The following is a 21,663-nucleotide window of genomic DNA, read 5'->3' on the forward strand; positions in this document are numbered from 1 at the left end:
AAGGTGAGGGTATAAAATATCAAAACTTGGTCAGGCTGTAGGAGAAATAGACACATTAATAATTTAGTGAATTTACAAGAGGGAAATGTTAAAAGAGTACCAATCCCATCCCATATTTAGATGCAGAAATAATTACAGGACAACCTCGATTATCCAAATTTTGGATTATCCGAACAAAAATACTCTCTGCCAGTGTCATTTGGATAATAGAGGTTTGCCTTGTAATTCAACAATCTACATGCAATTTCATGCAAGAGAAACCATCTTGTGAACTGCTGCAGAGCTTTTTATCATTCTTATTCTGGAAGCTTGATTCAAATCATCAACTGCTAGATGTTTAATCTTCAGGTACAATATCGTCATGGTTACTATATTGGATTGATGACACAAGGTTTGAATTCCTGTCATTGTACCTTATGGAATCAGAACTTGCCAAATTTGGCAAAAAAAGTGACTGTGACAAAAGATGCTGCATTGACAAAAAAATTCAATTATCCCAGGAATTAAAAAGTCACATGGTAGTACAGAACTTGAATTTTATTGAAGGTGGCATTCTGTCAAAGCCTCTAATTTTTCCACTCATCAGGGCATTTGCAAAAATATCAGCATAAAAAAGGGGGAGTATCAAGTGTGCAGGTCAGATTGTGCTGTCAAGTCAAAAGAAGATGTTCTGTTTATCACACAAAATGAGCAACGCAGTACATTAATATCACACTGATGTTGAACTTAAGCAAGCAAGTTGTAAGAACATGTCCTTCAGGTATTCACAAAAGGCAAGGCACTCTCCATAATCCAATCAGTTCCTTTTTGTAAAACTCAAGAACTGGGGATCATTTGCTGAATAACCTAGAGTGCCAAGAATGATACAACCATTCTAAAGCAGGTTGGTTGAGCCTGTGGTATGCACACTTAGGTGAAGTTTGATATGCTAACAAATAGGGCCTCCAACTCCAATTTGCCCATATGGGATACCTAGCCCACATAACACACTTAACGGCTGAAAGCAAGCAAAACGACACCATCAAAAGACAGACAGACACGCTGCAAAATTATTAAAGAAGTCTCTAATTATGCAGGTCAGCATTAGCTCTAAAATCTCACCATCCTGATTTGGACACATTGACACTAAGTCAACATTTTTGTTTTAAAATTCCTTACTTTGTGGAAGCAGTGATTCCCAAAGGAGGAGAAGGCCATTACTGCTGTTATCTGCTTCAGGGAAACCAGGTTAAGTAATTCAATTAGTTAGCAGCAATGAAAACAAAATATTATAAAAGAAAACCATTATTACATGTATAGTGATTTGGAGGAACCGGTATTGGACTGGGATGGACAAAGTTAAAAATCACAACATCACGTGGTCTATTTGGAAGCACTAGCTTTTGAAACGCTGCTCCTTCATCAGGTGGTTGTGCAGCAGGACCATAAGACAATTAATAGCAAAATGGTTACAGTGTCATGCAGCTGAAATATATTCAACAAAAACTTCGATCAAGTTTTTAATCTTAGAATGATTTTGCTACTTTTGGTTCATTAATATCTAAACCCCAGAACTCCTTTTAAGGCACATTCTGAAGATAACTTCAGGTTTTCTAACAAACTAGGTCATCTCAGTTCAGTCAATGCATTAAAGATGTGAGGTTAAAGTCTGTCTGTGTCCCAATCTTGAGTCAGATTGGCTCTATTTCTAAAGCTGGATTTAGAGACTCTTACATGGATTGACTGTAAGGTTATGCATTTTTTGAGCAAAGTAAAATACAAATTCTGCAAATACAGGTTTGTGCATAGGAGAGAGAATCTGTGTTAGTGAGAGAGTATGTGTGCATGCATGTGTGCGCACAGGCAAGAGAGTGTATGGTGCAGTGGGGTCACCCATTGTGTGACATGAACCCAAGGTCCCGGTTGAGGCCATCCCCATGTGAACCAAATTTGGCTATTAGCTGCTGCTTGGCCACTTTGCGTTGTTGCCTGTCCCGAAGTCTGCCTTGGAGGATGGTCACCCAAAGGTCCAAGGCCGAAAATCCCTCAATGCAAATGTGTGCCCCAGTTGGGGAGCACACCAGTGGTCAGGGAGTTTCGGCCGCAAACTTTCAGGTAACCATCCTCCAAGGCAGACTTTGGGATGGCCTCAACTGGGACCTTGGATTCACGTCACACTACAGTTAACCCCACTGCACTATACACTTCCACACTAATATATACCCTCACATACACAAGCTCTCTCCCATGCGCGTGTGCACCCCCCCACCCCATACCACACCCCCCTCAGGCTCATAGCCCATTACACTCACTTTATCAAGCTCTCTCCCCCTGCACACATGAGTATGTGGTGAATCTGTATTTTCAGAATTATATTTTATTCTGTTCAAAGAAATGCATATAACCTACAGTCAATCCATGTACCATTCTGCAAGTCCAACTTTAGAAATGGAGCCAGTCGGACTCAAGATTGGGACAGACTTTAACCTCATACCTTTCGTGCTTTTTCTGAATGGAGATGACAATTTGTTAGAGATAACTTCAGGTTTTCTAATGTGACTTAAAAGGAGTTCTGGGATTTACATATTAATGAACCAAAACCATTCTAAGAGATGAAAGATAACCTAAAGTTTGTTTAATATATTTCAGCCGCATGAACTGTGACATTTTGCTATAAATTTTGCATCTTATGGTCCTGCTCCACAAACACCTGATGAAGGAGCAGCGCTCAAAGCTAGTGCTTCCAAATAAACCTGTTGGACTATAACTTGGTGTTGTATGATTTTTAACTACATGTTAAATGTCACACTTAGAGCATTTCCAACAATTCAGTATTACAATAATGTTTACCATATAATATGATTTTTCCCATTGGTTTGAGCAGATTAAAGCCTTTAGTTGTGTCACTTCCACCCAGGGGATCCAAAACAATGTCAACACCTGGAAAGAAAAACACAAGTATACAACAGTGAAATTTTCAACACTTGCATGATAAAATGCTAGTCAACATCTGAAGCATAAATTTAAGTCACACAAATATAAAAAGCAATGGAATGATGCTAACTGGAATTTTAAATAAAGTAAATGGGGAATTTGCTATGGAGATGTAAAAGGTAAACCACTTTGCTGCAAGACTTATAGCTATTGTTGTGCTGCCCAATAGTTACTTTAAGTGGCCCTTCTGGTGAGGATACACAAATTATATTTATTGTTGAAAAACAGACATGACTGGTGTGGACATCCTTCAACTTTAAATTGTTACTTTCTTGTGACTGAAATTAGTTTTGCTTCTCTTTCATGCAATTACCATTCGGGGAAATCTTTCTAACTTCATCAGCATAGTCCAAGGTAGAGTAGTCGATTGGATGAGTCACACCCTGTTCTTTGATGACTTCATGTTTAGCTGCCGAAGCAGTTCCAAAAATAGTCACATCTTTAACTATTTTACACAGTTGCGTTGCAGCAGTCCCCACACCACCTGCAAAAAAAAAAAATCAGCCAAGAAAAGTCCATCAGTCACCAAAATGTTGCTCGAATAGCAACTATAAAGCACTTTGTGGCAAAAAACTTTTACAGGTCATACAAGAACAATCACAGCCCATTCCTCACCAAGAACTTAAAACTCCAAACATACTTTCGCTCCATCACGGTTTTAAAAAAATGTATAAATTAAATTTGTTATCTCTTAGCCAAAGTGTTGAAAAATAATTAAAGTCAAACAAGGTTACACTGCAGCTCAGATGGAATAATACTTGAGGTAGTCATTTCTTGCAATTCTAATTCAACTCTCTGCCAAACTACAGCTCTATTTTAGTATGGCTATATATTGATTCAGATTGCAAACAGAATGGAATACCAACAGCCACTCGGACTGGTGTTTACAGCCATTTCTGGAGATTTATAAACGAACAGTTTCAGTGTTAGTAGGCAGAAGGGAATCATTGGAAGATCGAACTTCAACCCACCACCTCCATCCCCCACACACAGTAGTGGTGAAGCAGAAAATCACATGGGAAAAATAAACAAGCACCATTTATTTTGTAGATTTCAGCAGCCTGGCGCTGTTTGGCCTTTTGAAATGCCTTTTTAAAAAAGGCTCCATGGTATCAGAGGGGTTATTCAAGAATAGAATTAAAAATAGTGATCAGGCTCTTTGTTAAACACAAGCTAAGCGAAGTCCATTTTTAATTGTATATAAAAAAAAGGATTGATCAACCCATTCATAGGTCTCTGGAGAAATTTCATTCAGGAAAAGACAGACAGACATTAATCCTTTTTTAAAAACAAAAAGGCACCAACCATTCATTACATGTGCAGAAACTTCAGGCAAATAGACAAAGGTGCAAGGCATAAAGTCGATACAAATTGACAAATGGTATGCAGATAGAATAAGATCCCGAATTGTTAAACTGATGCTGGAACCAGTCATAACCAGATTTCAAATTAAAGGGGAGGAGACATTAACTAAATCTCAAGAGCGAGCTTTAGATAAATTTCAGTTAAGCAAGGTGTACAAGTGTAATTTGCATTTTTAGTTGAATTATTGTTTAAATTATTTTTAATGATTACTTTTAAAAATGAATTAGTGAGGCTAAAATTGGTCATTACCATGGAAACAAGAAAAAAAAAGTGGTGTGGCTAACGTAAAATAAGAAGGGGGACCTGGTAGAGAGTTCCGAAAAAAAATCCTAAACTTTTCTTTGATAAATTAAATTTTCATAAATTATCCTGGATATTTTGCAGTAAACAGTCGCAGAGGTAAATATACAAGACTATATTCTGATACTAAAATAACCATGAGATGTTGGGCAGTTCGATTTTTAGTAAGTTTTAATCAATGAGATGCAAATTATCTACCACACATCCAGGTTTCAAATAGCAATTTTGGATTAGTAGCAGATGGAACTTTGGTCATATGGACTGGAGGTACTTTGATGACCTCGAAACAGCGAGGGGACTTATTAAAAACACTAAGACGAAAAGTATTTCATTAGGTGCAATGCACTTAGTGTAAAAATTATGTTCATATACAGGTAGTGCCCTTCTCCTTACATCTTTCTGACAACCCCCACTTGCAATTGTCAAAAAAAAAACAATGCTATCACTTGAATACACAAAGGAAACGACAGAGCTGAAACGACAAAGTTCTTCTCTGCAACACTCACTCCCACACATTAACATTGGCCAAGCAATTCTTTTTCCATTTAGTTACTTCTCCAATTCTGTTGGAAATTATCAGCTTAACATGGCCTTGAACCGACTTCTGGAACAGCTATTGTTCAGGAAAGGCTACGATCTTTTTCCTTAATGGCATCCACCCAAGAATCTGCTAAAATCAAATACTCTAACATACCATAAACCTGCTACAAATGCCACCAACCTTCAAAAACTTAAATCTATCAAGTCAATTGCTTCCAATTCAAACAACTAGCTACACAAAAAAAAACAGGAGACACCAAACAATTCTCCCACCACGTCAGCTGAATAGAATATTCCTTTCAGGAACATGTCAAAAAGTCACTGTGCAGAATTGTGATAAACACCAATCTTCAGTAGAAATAATCCCAGTGTTGTTTAATTGTTGGTTTCAGCAAAAAGTCACCATCCTTATTTTTTTGAAAAATAAAACACTTTTGGAGTCTACAATTAGTTCACAATTTTCCTGTAAAGCCATGCATTTGTAAAAGTTTCTACCCATCCACCATGACATGTTTCACCCAAATCCATCAAGAGTTCTCTTACCTAGACTGCTGTTTGATCAAAGTTCCAGTGACAGTCCACTATCCAGGGCAACACATTTTCCACTCTGGCACACCAGCAAGGAACTGGCTACAGAACAAAACTTGCATTTAGTTTTCCCTTTCCTTGTCCAAGTCATGTTAGGACAGTATAGCTTTAAACTAAAAATGCAGGGGTGCAGGGTCAGTTGCATGAAAATTTTTCCATAATTTAAGGGGGTGGGGAGGGATCAGAGGTTAGTCAAATTTCCAGAACAAATAGTAGAACAGAGCATATGGGATAAAAAAGGTCAGAAATCTAATTTCAGGCACAGCAGATAAAGAAACAACTATGGGAAGGGGGCTGTGTTGTATTCAAATGCATGTAGGATACAAAGCAAAGTTAAAAATCACAACACCAGGTTACAGTCCAACAGGTTTAATTGGAAGCACTAGCTTTCGGAGCGCTGCTCCTTCATCAAGTGGTTGTGCAGTGCTCCGAAAGCTAGTGCTTCCAATTAAACCTATTGGATTATAATCTGGTGTTGTGATTTAACTTTGTACACCAGTCCTACACCAGCATCTCGAAATCAAAAAGCAAATGAGCTTGTAGTGCAAATTGACATTGTACCTGCCAATGTTGTGGACATTCCAGAGACAGGGTTGTGAAGGGATTAGGGCTGGGAACTAAATATCCAAGGATACACATCCTCATGAAATGACAGGCAAGAGGAGTTGCCTGGTTTGTAAGAAGGGGAATTAAGTTAACAAGTAATGATGTCAAGTTGAAAGGTGTATAATCTGTGGGGCGAGGGTTGAGGAACCACATAGGGGAAAAAAGAAAAAGACTAATGAGAATTATGTACAGGCCTCACAGCAGTAGTCTGGATGTGGGGGAAGAAAATAAATCAGGTGATGGAAAAAGATATACAAGAAAGGAATTATGATAGTAACCATGGGGCCTGCAATGTGCAGATGGATTGGGAAAATCAGTAGCAGATCAAGAAATGAATTCATGGCATGTCTGAGAAAGAATCCACTGGGGAACAGGCAATTCTGGGATTTGGTGATGTGTACTGACAATAATACGATCGAACTGCAGGGTGAATTCTAGATGGAGAAGCTGGAATCAGATGTAACAGTGTGACAATTCAGTCAAGGCAACCACAAAGACATGAAGGATGAGCTGGCCACAGTTGACTAGAAGGAGAGCTGAACGGAAATGGCGGAATAGCAATGGCAGGAGTTTCTAAAGGTAATTCAGGAGACAACAGAACTTCATCTCAAGGAAGAAACAACACCCTAAAGGTAAGGACAAGGCAACCATGGCTGACAAGGAAAGTCAGGTACAGAATAAAAGCAAAAAAAAAATCAAAAAGAAACAGAATGTGGTGCAGAGGTGTGAAGTCTTTAAAACTCAGCAAATGATAACTGAAAAAGCAATAAAAGTGGGGAGATGAAATACAAGGAAGCTAGCTCGTAACATAAAAAGAAGATTGCAAGAGAGTTTTTAGATATATGAATAAGGTAAAAGAGGCAGGCAAGAGTGGAAGTTGAGGTAAAAACAATGACTGCAGATGCTGGAAACCAGATTCTGGATTAGTGGTGCTGGAAGAGCACAGCAGTTCAGGCAGCATCCAAGTAGCTTCGATATCGACATTTCGGGCAAAAGCCCTTCATCAGGGGCTTTTGCCCGAAACGTCAATTTCGAAGCTACTTGGATGCTGCCTGAACTGCTGTGCTCTTCCAGCACCACTAATCAAGAGTAGAAATTGGACTGCTGAAAAATAAGGCTGAAGAAATAGTAATGGGGAACAAAACTGGTAGAGGAACTGAACAGGGAGATTACATCAGTTTTCACAGTGAAAGAAAGCAGCAGCATCTGAACCTCAAGACAGTCTGTGGGGATGAGAGAGTGTAGTGACCATCATTAAAGGACAATGCTGGGAAGTTGAAAGGTCTGAAGGTGGATAAATCACATGGACCAGAAGGACCTCACTCCTGAGTTCTGGAGGTGGTAGCAGAGGTATTGGTAGTGATGTTGTTTCAAGAATCACTGGAGTCAGGGAGGGTACCAAAGAACTGGAAAAATGGCTAATGTAACATCCCTGCTTAAGAAGGAGGAAGGCAGAAGACAGGAAACTATAGGCTAGTTAGTCTGACTTTGGTCACTGACAAGAATTTAAGAGTCCACTGTTAAAATTGAGATTGCAGACCATTTGGAAGTGCTCATTAAAGGGAAGGTCACACCTGACAAATCCATTAGATGTTTTGGGGAAATAATGAGCAAGTTAGACAATGGAGAGCCAGTAGATGTGATCTATTTGGATTTCCAGAAAGCCTTTGACAAGGTGCCACACAGGAGGATGCTAAATAAGATAAGAGCCCATGGCATTAAGGATATGGTAGTAGCAGGCATAGAGGATTGGCTGACTGGCAGAAAGCCAAGGGTCAGGATATAGGGACCTTTTTCAGGATGGCAGCCAGTAACTAATGGAGTTCTGCAGGAGTCAGTGTTGGGAAGCCAACCATTCATGCTAAACACTAATGATCTGGAAAAAGAAATGGAGGATGTTTGTTGCTAACTTTGCAGATGACAGACAGATGGAGGGACAGGAAGTGTTGAGGCTGCAGAAGGACTTGGACAGACTATGCTACGAGCAAACATGTGGCAGATGGAATGCAATATGGGAAAGTGAGAGAGAGTTTATGCATTTCGGGTAGGAATAAGAGGAATAAACTACTTTCTAATCAGAAAACAGCTTTGGAAATCTGAAACACAAAAGGGACTAGAATATGATTGAAACTCTCAGAATACTGAGAGGTGTGGACAGAGTGGACGTGAGAATACAGCCTTAGAGTGGAGGGCCAATCTTTTAGAACTGAGATGCGAAGGAATTTCTTTAGCCAGATGTTAGTGAATCTGTGGAACTCACTGCAGCAGAAGGCATAGAATAGAATTCCTACAGTGTAGAAACAGACCTTTCGGCCCAACAAGTCCACACCGACCTTTTGAAGAGTAACCCACCCAGACCCACTCCTATTACTCAACATTTACCACTGACTAATGCACCTAACCTACACATTCCTGAATACTATGAGCAATTTAATTTGGCCAATTCACCTAACCCACACATTTCTGGACTGTGGGAGGAAAACAAAGCACCTGGAAGAAACCATGCAGACACAGGGAGAACATGCAAACGCCACAGACAACTGAGCCCAGGTCCATGGTGCTGAGACAACAGTGCTAACCACTGAGCCATCGTACTGCATTTTGAGGCCAAGTCACAATGTATTTAAGGCAGATAGATATGTTCTTGACTGGTAAGGATTATGCAAAGACGACTAGAGCATGGGGATTGAGAAATACAAGCTATGATCGAATTATGGAGCAGGCGTGAAAGGCCAAATTGCCTAATTCTGCTCCTATGGTCTTACGATAGTTTGGACTGCACAGTGAAATGACAGACTATGGATCACACTGAAAAGAAAGTCTACTTGGTGACAAACAGTTTGATGTTCCAGCTACACAAGTGGAAGTTACCTATCCAATTGCCTTTCAATTACGGGATGCCTCCATACTTCCAACCTTGGCTTGTAAATGGTCTATACTCAAGGCTGCTTCTCTAAAGGAAAGCAGCCAAACCAGTTTGTCGGCTAATATTCCTCAATGGGATAACTCCATTCTATTCATTTTCTTTCTCCAGATAAAGGTTCACTGAAAATATTAAGTTGCAGATCAAGATCTTTAGTTTGTCACAGGGTTCAAGTCCCACCTGCTCCAGTGTGTAATAGCAGCACTGAATAGGCTGCTTAGAAAATATACACTCTGGCTTCCTCCCAGTCCACTTTCTTTGGCATGGACACATCAGTGGGCTTGTTCTTAATAAAAGACTTCAAATTGCAGTTATTCTTTACCCTTGTTGGATTCATCTTTTGCTTTCCAAACCCATTGAGTATAATAAAAAAAAGGAAATGTTTAATATCTTTGAAGGACCAGAACCTTAGTTCGTGGACAAGAATTCCAGTGGACCTCCAAACCCGGTCTTTGTCACCCAATTTATAGCAGTCATGCAGCATGGGAACAGACCCTTCAGACCCCAACTAGCCCACAAGCAGTGATGGCCCCAAACAAAACTAGTCCCCCTTGCCTGCATTTGGCCCATATCCCTCAGAGCATACCCATTCATGTACTTAACCAAATGTCTTTTAAATGTTGGAACAGTACCTGCATCCTCCACTTCCTCTGACACTTCATTCCACATACGAATCACTACAATAAAATCAGTTGTCCCTCATGTCCTTTGTAAAGCTTCCTCCTCACCTTAAAAAGAAACACCCCCTCCCCTAGGGGAAAGGCCCCAACGATTCCCCTTACTTATGCCCCCAGGCCTTTCTAATTCTAAGGTCAACGCTCAACTGAAAAAGTTCCAGGATTAGTGGTGCTGGAAGAGCACAGCAGTTCAGGCAGCATCCAGCGAGCAGCGAAATCGACGTTTCGGGCAAAAGCCCTTCATTAGGAATAAAGGCAGTGAGCCTGAAGCGTGGAGAGATAAGCTAGAGGAGGGTGGGGGTGGGGAAGAGAGTAGCATAGAGTACAATGGGTGAGTGGGGGAGGAGATGAAGGTAATAGGTCAGGAGGGGAGGGTGGAGTGGATAGGTGGAAAAGGAGCTAGGCAGGTTCAACAAGTCCGGACAAGTCAAGGGGACAGTGCTGAGCTGGAAGTTTGAAACTAGGAGGGGGGGGGGGAAAAAGAGAAAGAGAAAAATGAGGAAGCTGTTGAAGTCCACATTGATGCCCTGGGGTTGAAGTGTTCTGAGGCAGAAGATGAGGCGTTCTTCCTCCAGGCGTCTGGTGGTGAGGGAGCAGCGGTGAAGGAGGCCCAGGACCTCCATGTCCTCGGCAGAGTGGGAGGGGGGAGTTGAAATGTTGGGCCACGGGGCGATTTGATTGATTGGTGTGGGTGTCTCGGAGATGTTCCCTAAAGTGGTCTGCTAGTAGGCGTCCAGTCTCCCCAATGTAGAGGAGACCACATCGGGTGCAATGGATACAATAAATGATATTAGTGGATGTGCAGGTAAAACTTTGACGGATGTGGAAGGCTCCTTTAGGGCCTTGGATAGAGGTGCGGGCGCAGGTTTTACAGTTCCTGCAGTGGCAGGGGAAAGTGCCAGAATGGGAGGGTGGGTCGCAGGGGGGTGTGGACCTGACCAGGTAGTCGTGGAGGGACGTTCGCTGCTCGTTGGATACTGGCCTGAACTGCTGTGCTCTTCCAGCACCACTAACCCAGTATTTGCTTTCCAGCATCTGCAGTCATTGTTTTTAACCTGAAAAGGTTCCAGATTCTTCTGCCTCAAACTCTCCAGTCTGGGTAAGTCTTTTCTGAACCCTCTCCAATTGAGGAGCATCCTTCCAAAAACAGGGTTACCAGAACTGTACACAGTACTCTGAATCCTCACTAGTGTCCTATCCAACCTAAACATGATGTGCCAACTTCAATACACAGTGGTCTGAGCAATGAAGGCAAGTGCGCCAACTGCTTTCTTAACCATCCTGTCTACAATAGAAACAAAATTTCAAATAATTATGTACCGAACCCTTAGGTCTCTGTTCTACAGCCATACCCAAGGCCCTACCATTAACTGTCCAATTCCTGCCCTTGTTCTTTTTACCAAAATCAATACTTCACATTTATCCAAACTTAAACTTCGCTAGACACTCCTCAGCTCATTGTCCAATTGATCAAGATCTTTGTAATCTTAGAATATGTTCTTCACTGCACACTATATCACCAATTTTGACATCAGCAAGCTTACTAACTATGTCTCCTAGTCAGAAGTGGACCCAGCACCAGAACACCACTGGTCACAGGCCTCCACCACCATCCTCTGTCTCCTCCTTGGTCAAACTAATTTTGTATCCAATTGGCAAGCTCTCCAAAAGGTGTTTGGGGGGGGGGGGGGGGGGGTTGGAGAAGAAGAGAGAGGAGAGGGGGGTTGTAAGTAGTTAGCACTGTAATGAACAGTTGCATCTGATTTTCCAATGAATCTAGCCAGAGAGAGCTTGCCAACCAACTAAGCCTGACAAACAGCTCTCAAAATGGAGCGCTAATAATAGTGGACTATTAAGAAATTAGCCTTTTCAGAAAAACAATGCTCTCATTTTAAAGCTATGAATCCAGGAGGGGTGAGAAAGGTGGTGGCAGTGTTGTTATTTTACTTCATTAGCTATGTGGAACCCAAGAATGATGTGTTGGGACATTGGTCTGAAACCCACCATGACAGATGGTGAATTTTGAATTCAATAAATATCAGAAATAAAAATCCATGTGACCACTACCGACTTTTGTAAAAAGCCACCCAGCTCATTAATGTCCTTTGGGGAAACAAACCTGCCATCTTTGCCTAGTCTGGCCTATGTTCCTCCAAACACAAAGTAATAGGGCAGACTCTTAAATGCCCTCTGGGCAATGAGGGATGGGTAATAAATGCTGCTTTAGCCAGTGAGTGATACCTACATCCTGTAAATAAGTTTTATTCTTAACTCCTTTTTCTTTTGTTTAAAATGTGAAAATTGGCCATAGCATGCCACATTATGGAGGGAGGTGAACAGAAGGGGAGAAGAAGGGGGACTCTTCACTTAGAGCAGCCTGTAGATGGGGGAAAACAGAGCGTACTGAGATCTAATTGGAGAACTAATCCACTGTCAGCCACCAGGAGGCCCCCTCCACACAGCTGTATTGTTCACACCCCCCAGGAGTCCACCTGGAAAACACATTTGTTGGAGGCTAACTGCTTCAACAAGCTCAACTGGCTACCTACTACTATTTTCCCACTAAACAATAACACCTATAAGAAAGTGCCCAGTGGTGTAATGGACGTGTGAATGTATATTCTCACCTACCTCAAGTATTCATTCCCATTGAAGCCTAGATGTTCAGCACAATATTTCATGAGAAATGTTTACTCAACACCATAAATGCTGCCTGATCAAGTATTCCAAACATCTATGGCATTTTGCATGAACACTTTTATTGAAATACACTATGGACTATCGCCTCATTCCTTTCAGCATTCACTTGTGCTGTAGGTTCAAAAATGAGAGCACTAAAACAGCTTTAAGTAAAAATAGTACATTCTTTACCCTACAACTAAAAGAGGTGAGGGTCAGAAGTGAGACCAATACGGTTATCTCCACTCAAAGGCTGTTAAACACTCAGAAGCTGCAGCACTCTTTCACAAAGCACATGCACAACTCATCGTCAGGTCTGGCAGAGGAGAGGAATCAGTTTGCAGTTGCTTATTGAATATGCACACTTCATACACAATATTTACTAATTGCACCTGGTTCAAAGGGAATAAAGAGGTGTTAAAATGCCATACAGCTTCAAGTTGGTAGTGCCAATTAATGTATTTTATGACAATTCTCATTGCTGATTTCAACACAAACATTTTCTATCGCACATCTTCAATAAATCAACTTGGTGACTCAAGCCAAAGATTACGGCTGAAGTTACACTCCAACACTCCCCAAATTGTTATTCCATTCATATCATGCATTCTCTCAACTAACATTTTTCAGATTATATTAAAATCAAATACCTCAAAATACACAATACAATTGAACTATTCAAGCAGCTAGCTCTTGTAAGACTCCTTTTGTGAAACTTGCACCAGAGACATGTTTGTGGGCCCTGGTTATGCTTAAAACTACTGCTGCATTCCAGGTGATGGTAACTGCATCAGGTGTGTTACTGTATTAGTGTTGCAGCTTGGACTATTATTCAACAATGTTGCAGTAGACTTCATTTGTACACAATTAGATTTTTAAAATTTCTATTCTTGTGTTAAATAATAAAGTTACTGCCAAATCAGTTTTGTAAATAGTATAAGCTAACTTTAGAAAAAACTGATCTAGTTTAGGAGAACTCAGAAGCATCACTTGTATCTCAGCTTTCAGCTTCCCAAGTCTTATTATGGTTTTGGGATTTTAATTATGCAGCAAAATGTATTTCTGATCATATTCCCAATTCTCAAAATGAATGCAAGAGAAAACTAAACAACCTAATTACATTTCAATTAGGAAACCTCACTTGCTCTACTGGTGCATATTTGTATTCAACTGGCTGTTTTAACATTTACTCAATAAGCATCTCCTGCAACACAAGAAACTGGGTGTGGCTATGATAGGTATTAAAGAATCCAACAGACATTTATTGCAATCCACAAACATTATATTCCCAAGTCACATGAGCATCTAAAGAAACATTAAGGTGTTATGTCACGAGAGGAACATGCTTCTGCTGGTGTTAGTCTTCAAGTGATCAGAGAAAAGATGGAGGGAGATTTCAAGTCACAAGTGATGATAGTGACAATAGCATGAGCATGTCCCTTACAGGTACACCGACCATGGGACATAAAACTGGTACCTATTTTACACAAAGAAATTCAGTTAAAGATTTTAGGTTATAAGTCACAGTGCACATTTACAACATACTCAGAAGTGAATCAAAAGGGGGAAAAAAAAAATTGTACAAAGCAACAGGAAATCTTACCAGCTGCCATGTGGATGAGAATGCTCTGATTTGGGCGCAGATTTGCAAAGTCATAGATCATCATATATGCAGTAACATAATTGGCTGGAATGGCTGCAGCCTCTTCAAAACTCATCCCATCAGGCATCAGGAAGGTATTACTGGCTGGAATCACAACCAATTCTGACCACAATCCTGCTCTGTTCATTACAATTACACTGTCACCAACCTATATAAAAAAGATAGAGAGAAAGAGCCATTGAGTTAGAGTTGGAAGCAGCAGCCAACAACTTGGGACTTACGCATAGCACTGTTGTGCTCTTTGACTTTGTCAAAAATGGGGAGGTCGGTCATTTATGGCCAAAGATGTTCAATCACTATAGTGCTGCCAATAATTAAAGTCAATTAGTTGTTTGCCAAATTTTAATTCACACATTAGACAGGTTCATTACACTTTCTGAAGTGTAAATATCTTAAGCTTGCACCCTAACCTCTCAATAGGACAGCCTGAATGCTTCATTTAACTGTTAAACTTGGATTTCAGGGTCAATTTCAAAATTGATTATTCAAAAAAAAACACATCTTAATAGGTACAGGCATGGCTGACTGCTAAATCAATAACCTTGTACTCCACACTTCCAATTACCTGTGATCAATGTTTCAGGAGTCCAACTACAAAAGATAATAGTAACAAACAAAACATCACATGGAGTTGAAAGGTCAAAGAGGAGAAATTGTATCGTCGTAAGCTATTTCTGCCTGGTACCTCATCGTATGTGCTTTGAGGACCCTTAGAATGATGCCTATTTGGCAGGATTTCAGATATTTTGGTTAACAATGTTTTGTCACAGAACATATTGCAAACAGTAATAGAACTACAACAGCCCACTGTTCACAGAAGGCTCTCAGGACATTGGTGGACACCATTTGCTTGTTGCTCACATCCACATAAGCAGATCTGGGTCATGGAAGAGGTTGGCAACCAGGGGGACGACTACAGGTCAACGCAAACTTCAATCATCCAAATCAGAATGAAAAAGTACTTTGCTTAAAAAAGATTTTATTGGTTCTGCCCCCAATGGAGCACGGTTTTTAATTTCTCCATTTAATAACAGGACAACCAACCCAACCTAAGCAGCCTGATATTATCAGACTCCAATATAGTGTTCACATTGTGCCTTGAAAAAGATAATCCATGCCATGTTCCATCCAGTTCAATTAGGACTTCATTGGATTGCTAATGATGCAAATAAAAGGGAATCATGAAAACTGCACTGGTTAATTTCTAACCAATGACACATATAAACAGAATTAAGGCTGGTGTTATGCCCTTATGGTAAAGCAAAATGTGTTGATACCAAATATGTTGATAGACAATCATCTACAGCATGAGATGATATGATGCAAATAGTCATTCACAATGATTTCTTCCACAGGGCTAATCTCAGACAAGACTACAGAAGGAAGAGAAGAGAAACACTGCGCTGCTTAACAGTATTGGCTCCGTCCCCCTTTTAACATCAAATTCATCCACAATTCAGCATATCCTGGAGCAGAAAGTGCACTACTGTGTAAAAAAAAAATGAAGAAAGCCTTTTCTTTTTCGCATTCTACTACCCCTCCCCCCAAGCAGCTGCACCCAAAGCATTCTCACAAGAAGGTCATAGATGCTGACACTATCACTTGAGCTGGTGGAGATTACTTCCAAATCGAAAAGAACCAGTATCTGTTCACAGCAACAAGTTTGCAATGATGACTTGCTTAATTGGACTGAATGAAACCCCACCCACAAAAAAGTTTTAAACTCAAATCCAATAAATCTTACAACTCAATCTCGAAACTCCCACCTCATTACTTTTGATCACAAAATGTTGCACAGCCTTCCAAAACAGTGAAATCTAATTAGAATAGTTTACTCAAACAAGCAGTTTTGCTTAATTAGACATTAACTAAATCAAGTGAATTAAATGGGTGTCAGGGTTTAATTTTTTTATATCCTTAGGCCAAGAAAGCTTTCTAAACAAGTTTGTTAATGTCTCATGCATCTGGATAACAAAATATTCTGGTCTGGTACAGGAGTCACAATCTTTCAAGATTTGATCATATCCCCACGGTTTTCTTTCAGTGCTTCTAATTGCTTAGTAATGTCCAAACAAACAGTCTCACTGAACCCTTTCTGTTTCTTGGCACATCTACAGTTTGGGGCTGCACAATATTGCACATTTGCTTTCATGCATCATCAGCAGCACTTAAAGCCACTAAATTCTCTACCTCTGCCTTATCACGCTCAATGCATTCTTGGCCCTGTGGTCACACATTCTGGTTTCACCAACATTTATTTCATTGGTTTTCTTTTGTAAAGATATCAAAAACACCTTTTCTACCTCCACTGCTTGGCAATCTACTTATTTCTTTCAACTGCAGAATTGAAAATGTTTTAAATGCTCAACTGTGCTATGACTCCTGTTCTCTCATCTCAGTTTTACACCCACAAGTTTTTCATTGGTTTGGCAAAATAATTAAATTTAACTGTCCATGTTATTCATGCAAATTTGATTACTGAATTCTTTAACAAAAGAAAGAGTTTTTCATTACTAATAACATACCTTACATTTTTATATAACCATTTCATCCATTTGCCACCTCAGATGATTTGAATCTCAATTGCAGTTGATTAGATTCCCTAAAGTGTGGAAACAGGCCCTTCGGCTCAACCAGTGCACACTGGCCATCCAAAGAGTAACCCACCCAGACCCATTTCCCTCTGACTAATATACCCAACACTGTGGGCAATTTAACATGGCCAATTCACCTGACCTACACATCTTTGGACTGTGGGAGGAAACCCATGCAGACATGAGGAGAACATGCAAACTCCAGAGAGACAGGCAGCTGAGGCTGGAATTGAACCTGGGACCCTGGCACTGAGGCAGCAGTGCTAACCGCTGCCATCGTGCTGATTAAATGTACTATGTAAACTACTGATACTTCAACTGTAAATGCTTCTAACCCCAATTCCGATGGCACCCATTGAATAAAGGTAGCCCCATTCCCATCTAAACTCTATCTAGGCTACACAAAAACAAAACAGCCTGCTCACACCAGACACGATGGTTTGGGCAGACAGTTTTATCCTGGTCACTGAGCGGATTATCAAGCCTTTACTTGCACATGCCAGAGAGACTGCTTATTGCTCACCAAGCTATCATATTAACAGGGGCAAGGTTAATGGTATCTTGACCACAGATTTTATGCTAACATTCTTCTCCCCACCCCTAGTCACAGAAAATATGTCCACACTGAGCCATAAAATTCAGCCCCTGTCTTACTCAGGATCTTCAACAGCAGCGTTGTACAGTGGATGCTGGAGATGGGAAATGGAAAACAATATGTGGAGAAACTCAGCAGGCCCAGTAGCAGAGGAGTTGGTAGCATGGTATTCATAATAACTGAGCTAGTTATCCAGAACCCAAGGCTAATGTTCAAATCCCACCATAGCAGATGGAGAGATTTGAATTCAATAACAACCTGGAATAAAAAAGTTGGCCTAATGGCAATCACATAGGTGCCGGGAGAGTGAAAGCCCTGGATGTAAAGGCCACGTTAGACTGAATGCAGTGTCAAGGAGCCCTAGCAAAACTGGAATCTGTGTGTATCGGGGGGTAAACTCTCCACTGGTTGGAGTCATACCTGGCACCAAGGAAGAGTGTTGTGGTTTTTAAAGAGGTCGATCACAGATCCAGGACATTTCTGCATGAGTTTCTCAGATAGCATCCAAGGCCAAACCATCTTCACTGTTTCATTAATGACTTTCCCTCCATGACTTCAGAAGTGGGAATTTTCAATGGTTGCATGATGTTCAGCACCATTTGAAAATATCTCAGTATCTGAGGGGTCAATGTTCAAATGCCACAAAATCTGGACAATATCCAGACTTGGTCTGACGAGTAATATTCAAACCACAATAAGAGGCCACCAATAGGGGACAATCTAATCATCATCCCTTGACATCCAATGGTGTTACCATTACTGAATCCGCTACTATCAATATCCTTGGAGTGATCATTGATCAGAAACTCAACTGGGCTTGACAAAAAAAAATGGTGGCTTCAGGAGCAGGTCAAATGCTAGGAACACTGCAGCAAGTAACTCACCTCCTGAATTCCCAAAGCCCATCCTTCATTGAAAAGGCACAAGCTACAGATGTGATGGAATACTCCCATTTGCTTCAGTGGATGCAGATCCAAAACCACAAACAGCTTGACACCACCCAAGACAAAGCAGCCTGTTTGATCAGCACCATAGCCACTCCCTCCACCACCGACACTCAGTAGCAACAGTGTAGCTATAAGATGCACTTAAGAAATGCAAAGAACCTTAGACAGCCCCTTCCATACTATGACCACTTCCATATAGAAGGACATCGACAGCAGATACATAGAAGTGCCTCAACATGTAAGTTCCCCTTCAAGCCACTCACCATCCTGACTTGGAAATGCATTGTTGCTCCTGGGTCAAAATTCTGTACTTCACTCCCCAAGGGCATTGTGGGTTAACTACAGCACAAAGGTAATGTCAAGGCGGCAACTTATCACCACCACCTTCTCAAAGGGCAACTAGAAACAGGCAAATGCTGGCCAGCCAGCGAAGTCCACATCCCTCCAATGAATAAGAGATATGACCATTGACATGGTCATAGGTTCTGCAAGACGTGCTCAGTTTCTCACTCAAATCCCTCTTGTCTGTGCTCATCTCAAATTAAAATCTTTAATCCTTTATAAATATTTTCTATGTTATGACTTACTTCTGCAGCAGCTGGGACTTGCAGCCAGGTCTCTCTGCCTAGGGGTAAGGACACTGCCCTTGACCTACTCTGGTGCTACAGTAATCAATGCATCACCCCATAAGCCACCACCAGCAGCTCTTGGACAAAGTTCTCCAATTCCTCTCCCAATTAGTTTTTGCTTCTTCTACACCTACCACTCCTCCCAATTTTCTTTCACTGCATACAAGCCATCTTTAGTTTGGCCATGCCTCTGAAAAATGCTAGAATATTTTTCAACAGTACAAGTACTACTATCCAAAGATGTTGTTGCCTTGAGGCTTGTACCTGAATAACCCCATACCCCACTGAATGATGGTATCTAATGCCCATCAAGAAATCAGCACATTCCAAGCCATCAGGTGGGAATCTGGAGTGGGAGTATTGACTTACAGGATTGCACGTAAACTTTTTTTATATAAAAAAATCAATTACACCCCCACCCAAACAAGGGCTGAGAAGTACCAACTCTCTGCATATTAGTTGCACTCCTGCAGGGAGTGCCCAGAGATCAGGGAGATGCTAGACACTTGGCACCTCCCACTGCAGGGAGTTAAAAAAAAAACTGACCAATTGTTAATCTCCATCACTAGTCTGGCTAGACAGCTAAATGCTGCATTTAACTGCAAAACAGAGCATCTTAACTTCATCTGTTTGAAGGAGCGCAAAAAGACAAAAAACAAAATTCAGTTCATATTATGACAATAACGTTATGATGAATAGTCAAAAGAGAACCAAAAAAAGTGAGCAAAATAACTACTTATAAAAAGTATAATCAAAGTACTATAATAATTCCACCTCAAAAAGATAATTTATTCATACCATTTGCAGAAACCAATTCCAAAACATTTGAAATTGCATGTTGTAAATCCAAAAAGGACAGGTCCTTTCCATTACTACTCAGAAGGAAATGATGGGAGTGGCACTCATTTAAACATATGGAACTCCATTTTCTTTTACTAAGATTATTTAATATATTCCAAACACCCAGCCAGATGTAAAATTATACTGGAGCTACTTCTACAGGTCTGAGTAGCATATGTGGATAATAAGTAATTCTTTTGTTTTTTTATTTTAAAATGAACACATCTGCTAAGGCTATAGAGCATCAGAACACACACAGGAAAACAGATTCTTAGTTGACTGGGGGGGGCGAGATACCCGCTCCTCATGGAAGAGAACCCCGAAATTTGAGATTGCAGACTGGAAAGATCGCCAACCTGCTTTTCAATGGGGGTTCAGGGAAGTGTAGAAATTACTCGGTACGCAGCTTAACCCCCAACCCCCTCCACCCTCCTCCAAAGACCCCTGTTGTCCTCAGAAGGATTTGGGCGGTGGCTTTAAAGATCTGAGCAATGCAACTTCTTTGGGTGGGTGAAGAAGAAATAAAACGGGGAAAGGGGTGAAAGCAACAGGTTCGCAGGGAGCGGCTTACCTTTCTATCGGCCACATCGTCCCCGACCGCTTCCACCAGCCCAGAACACTCCATGCCTGGAACCAGCGGCGGTGCAGCCGGTAGTCGATCGTAGAGACCCTGCCTAGCCATCAAATCAGCGAAATTCAAGCCACAAGCCTTGACTCGGACTAGAATTTCGCCCGATTTCGGAATCGGGGTATCCTTCTTGAGCTCCACTTTTAATTTATCATAGCCTCCGAAGCCAGTCAGCACAATGGCTTTGTATGTAACCACTGGCTCCGGCTCTTTGGTTGCTTGCTGAGGCTCCTGTTCTAACGGCGCTTCTTTAACTTCTTCCACAGACATGGCTCTCTTTCTTTTTTTTTCCAACCCCCTTCTTCCCTCGTCTTCTCCCTCTCTTCCCTTTTCCCACCCACCCCCAAATAAAGCAGCAACAACAACAACAAAAATAAAATAAAACCACGTTAACGGGTGTAACAATGAACGGCGGATCTCTCTGAGGAAACCCCGGCCCCGATTTCGACTCAAATGCACGGTCCCAGGCAAATCGAGATCTATTTGTCAGCGAGGGCTCTCTGACGATGAATCGACCTGAAAACCCGGAGCTGGAATGTCAAGCTGAGGGCCTCAAACGTCACTGTAGATACAGCCACTGCATTCATTCTTAAGACGCGTCACCCTGCGACTTTTTCCCCCCCATTTCTTCTTATCCAATTGTAAACATCAGTGCCTCACAGTGCAGTGCTGATTATCTATAAATAAAGAAAACCCACACATACTGATTATATTGTCCTGCTAATTGGTAAAGTCACCACAGTCATTAGAGAGAGAGAGAGAGGACTGATGGTAGTTTAATCTGAGGGTCACTACAGCTCAGGCATGGGAGAGATTACCTATAAAAGAAAAATACTCACACATCCTGGTTGTTTTGTTCTAATTGTTATGTCCTCCCACCGATTGATTTAGAAACACACTCAATGTCAAATTAATCTCATGGGTCATATCCCTGAGCTAAAGTATTATATTTTTGTCATTAGACATATACAGCATGGAAACAGACCATTTGGTCCAACTTGTCCATGTCAACCACAGAGTTGGAAATGTACAACATGGAAATAGACCCTTTGGTCCAACTCCTGATGAAGGACTTTTGCCTGAAACATTGATTCTCCTGCTCCTCAGATGCTGCCT

General features: G+C 41.0%; 1 protein-coding gene across 1 annotated transcript in view; it reads right to left on the reverse strand.

The window, feature by feature from the left end:
• The window catches only part of vat1 (vesicle amine transport 1), a 51,378-nt gene extending 30,285 nt beyond the window's left edge, over positions 1-21,093 (reverse strand). Inside the window, exons 1-4 of the mRNA XM_072561553.1 lie at positions 20,491-21,093; positions 14,255-14,462; positions 3,287-3,457; positions 2,830-2,919 (exon numbers count right to left, since the gene is read on the reverse strand). Of these exons, the coding sequence (XP_072417654.1) occupies positions 2,830-2,919; positions 3,287-3,457; positions 14,255-14,462; positions 20,491-20,817 (796 nt within the window). The 5' untranslated portion in view covers positions 20,818-21,093. The remainder of the gene's footprint in view (positions 1-2,829; positions 2,920-3,286; positions 3,458-14,254; positions 14,463-20,490) is intronic.
• Between the last annotated feature and the right edge of the window lie 570 nt (positions 21,094-21,663).

This window comes from Chiloscyllium punctatum, chromosome 42 (assembly GCF_047496795.1).
Source record: "Chiloscyllium punctatum isolate Juve2018m chromosome 42, sChiPun1.3, whole genome shotgun sequence".
NCBI classification, from domain to species: Eukaryota; Metazoa; Chordata; class Chondrichthyes; order Orectolobiformes; family Hemiscylliidae; genus Chiloscyllium; species Chiloscyllium punctatum.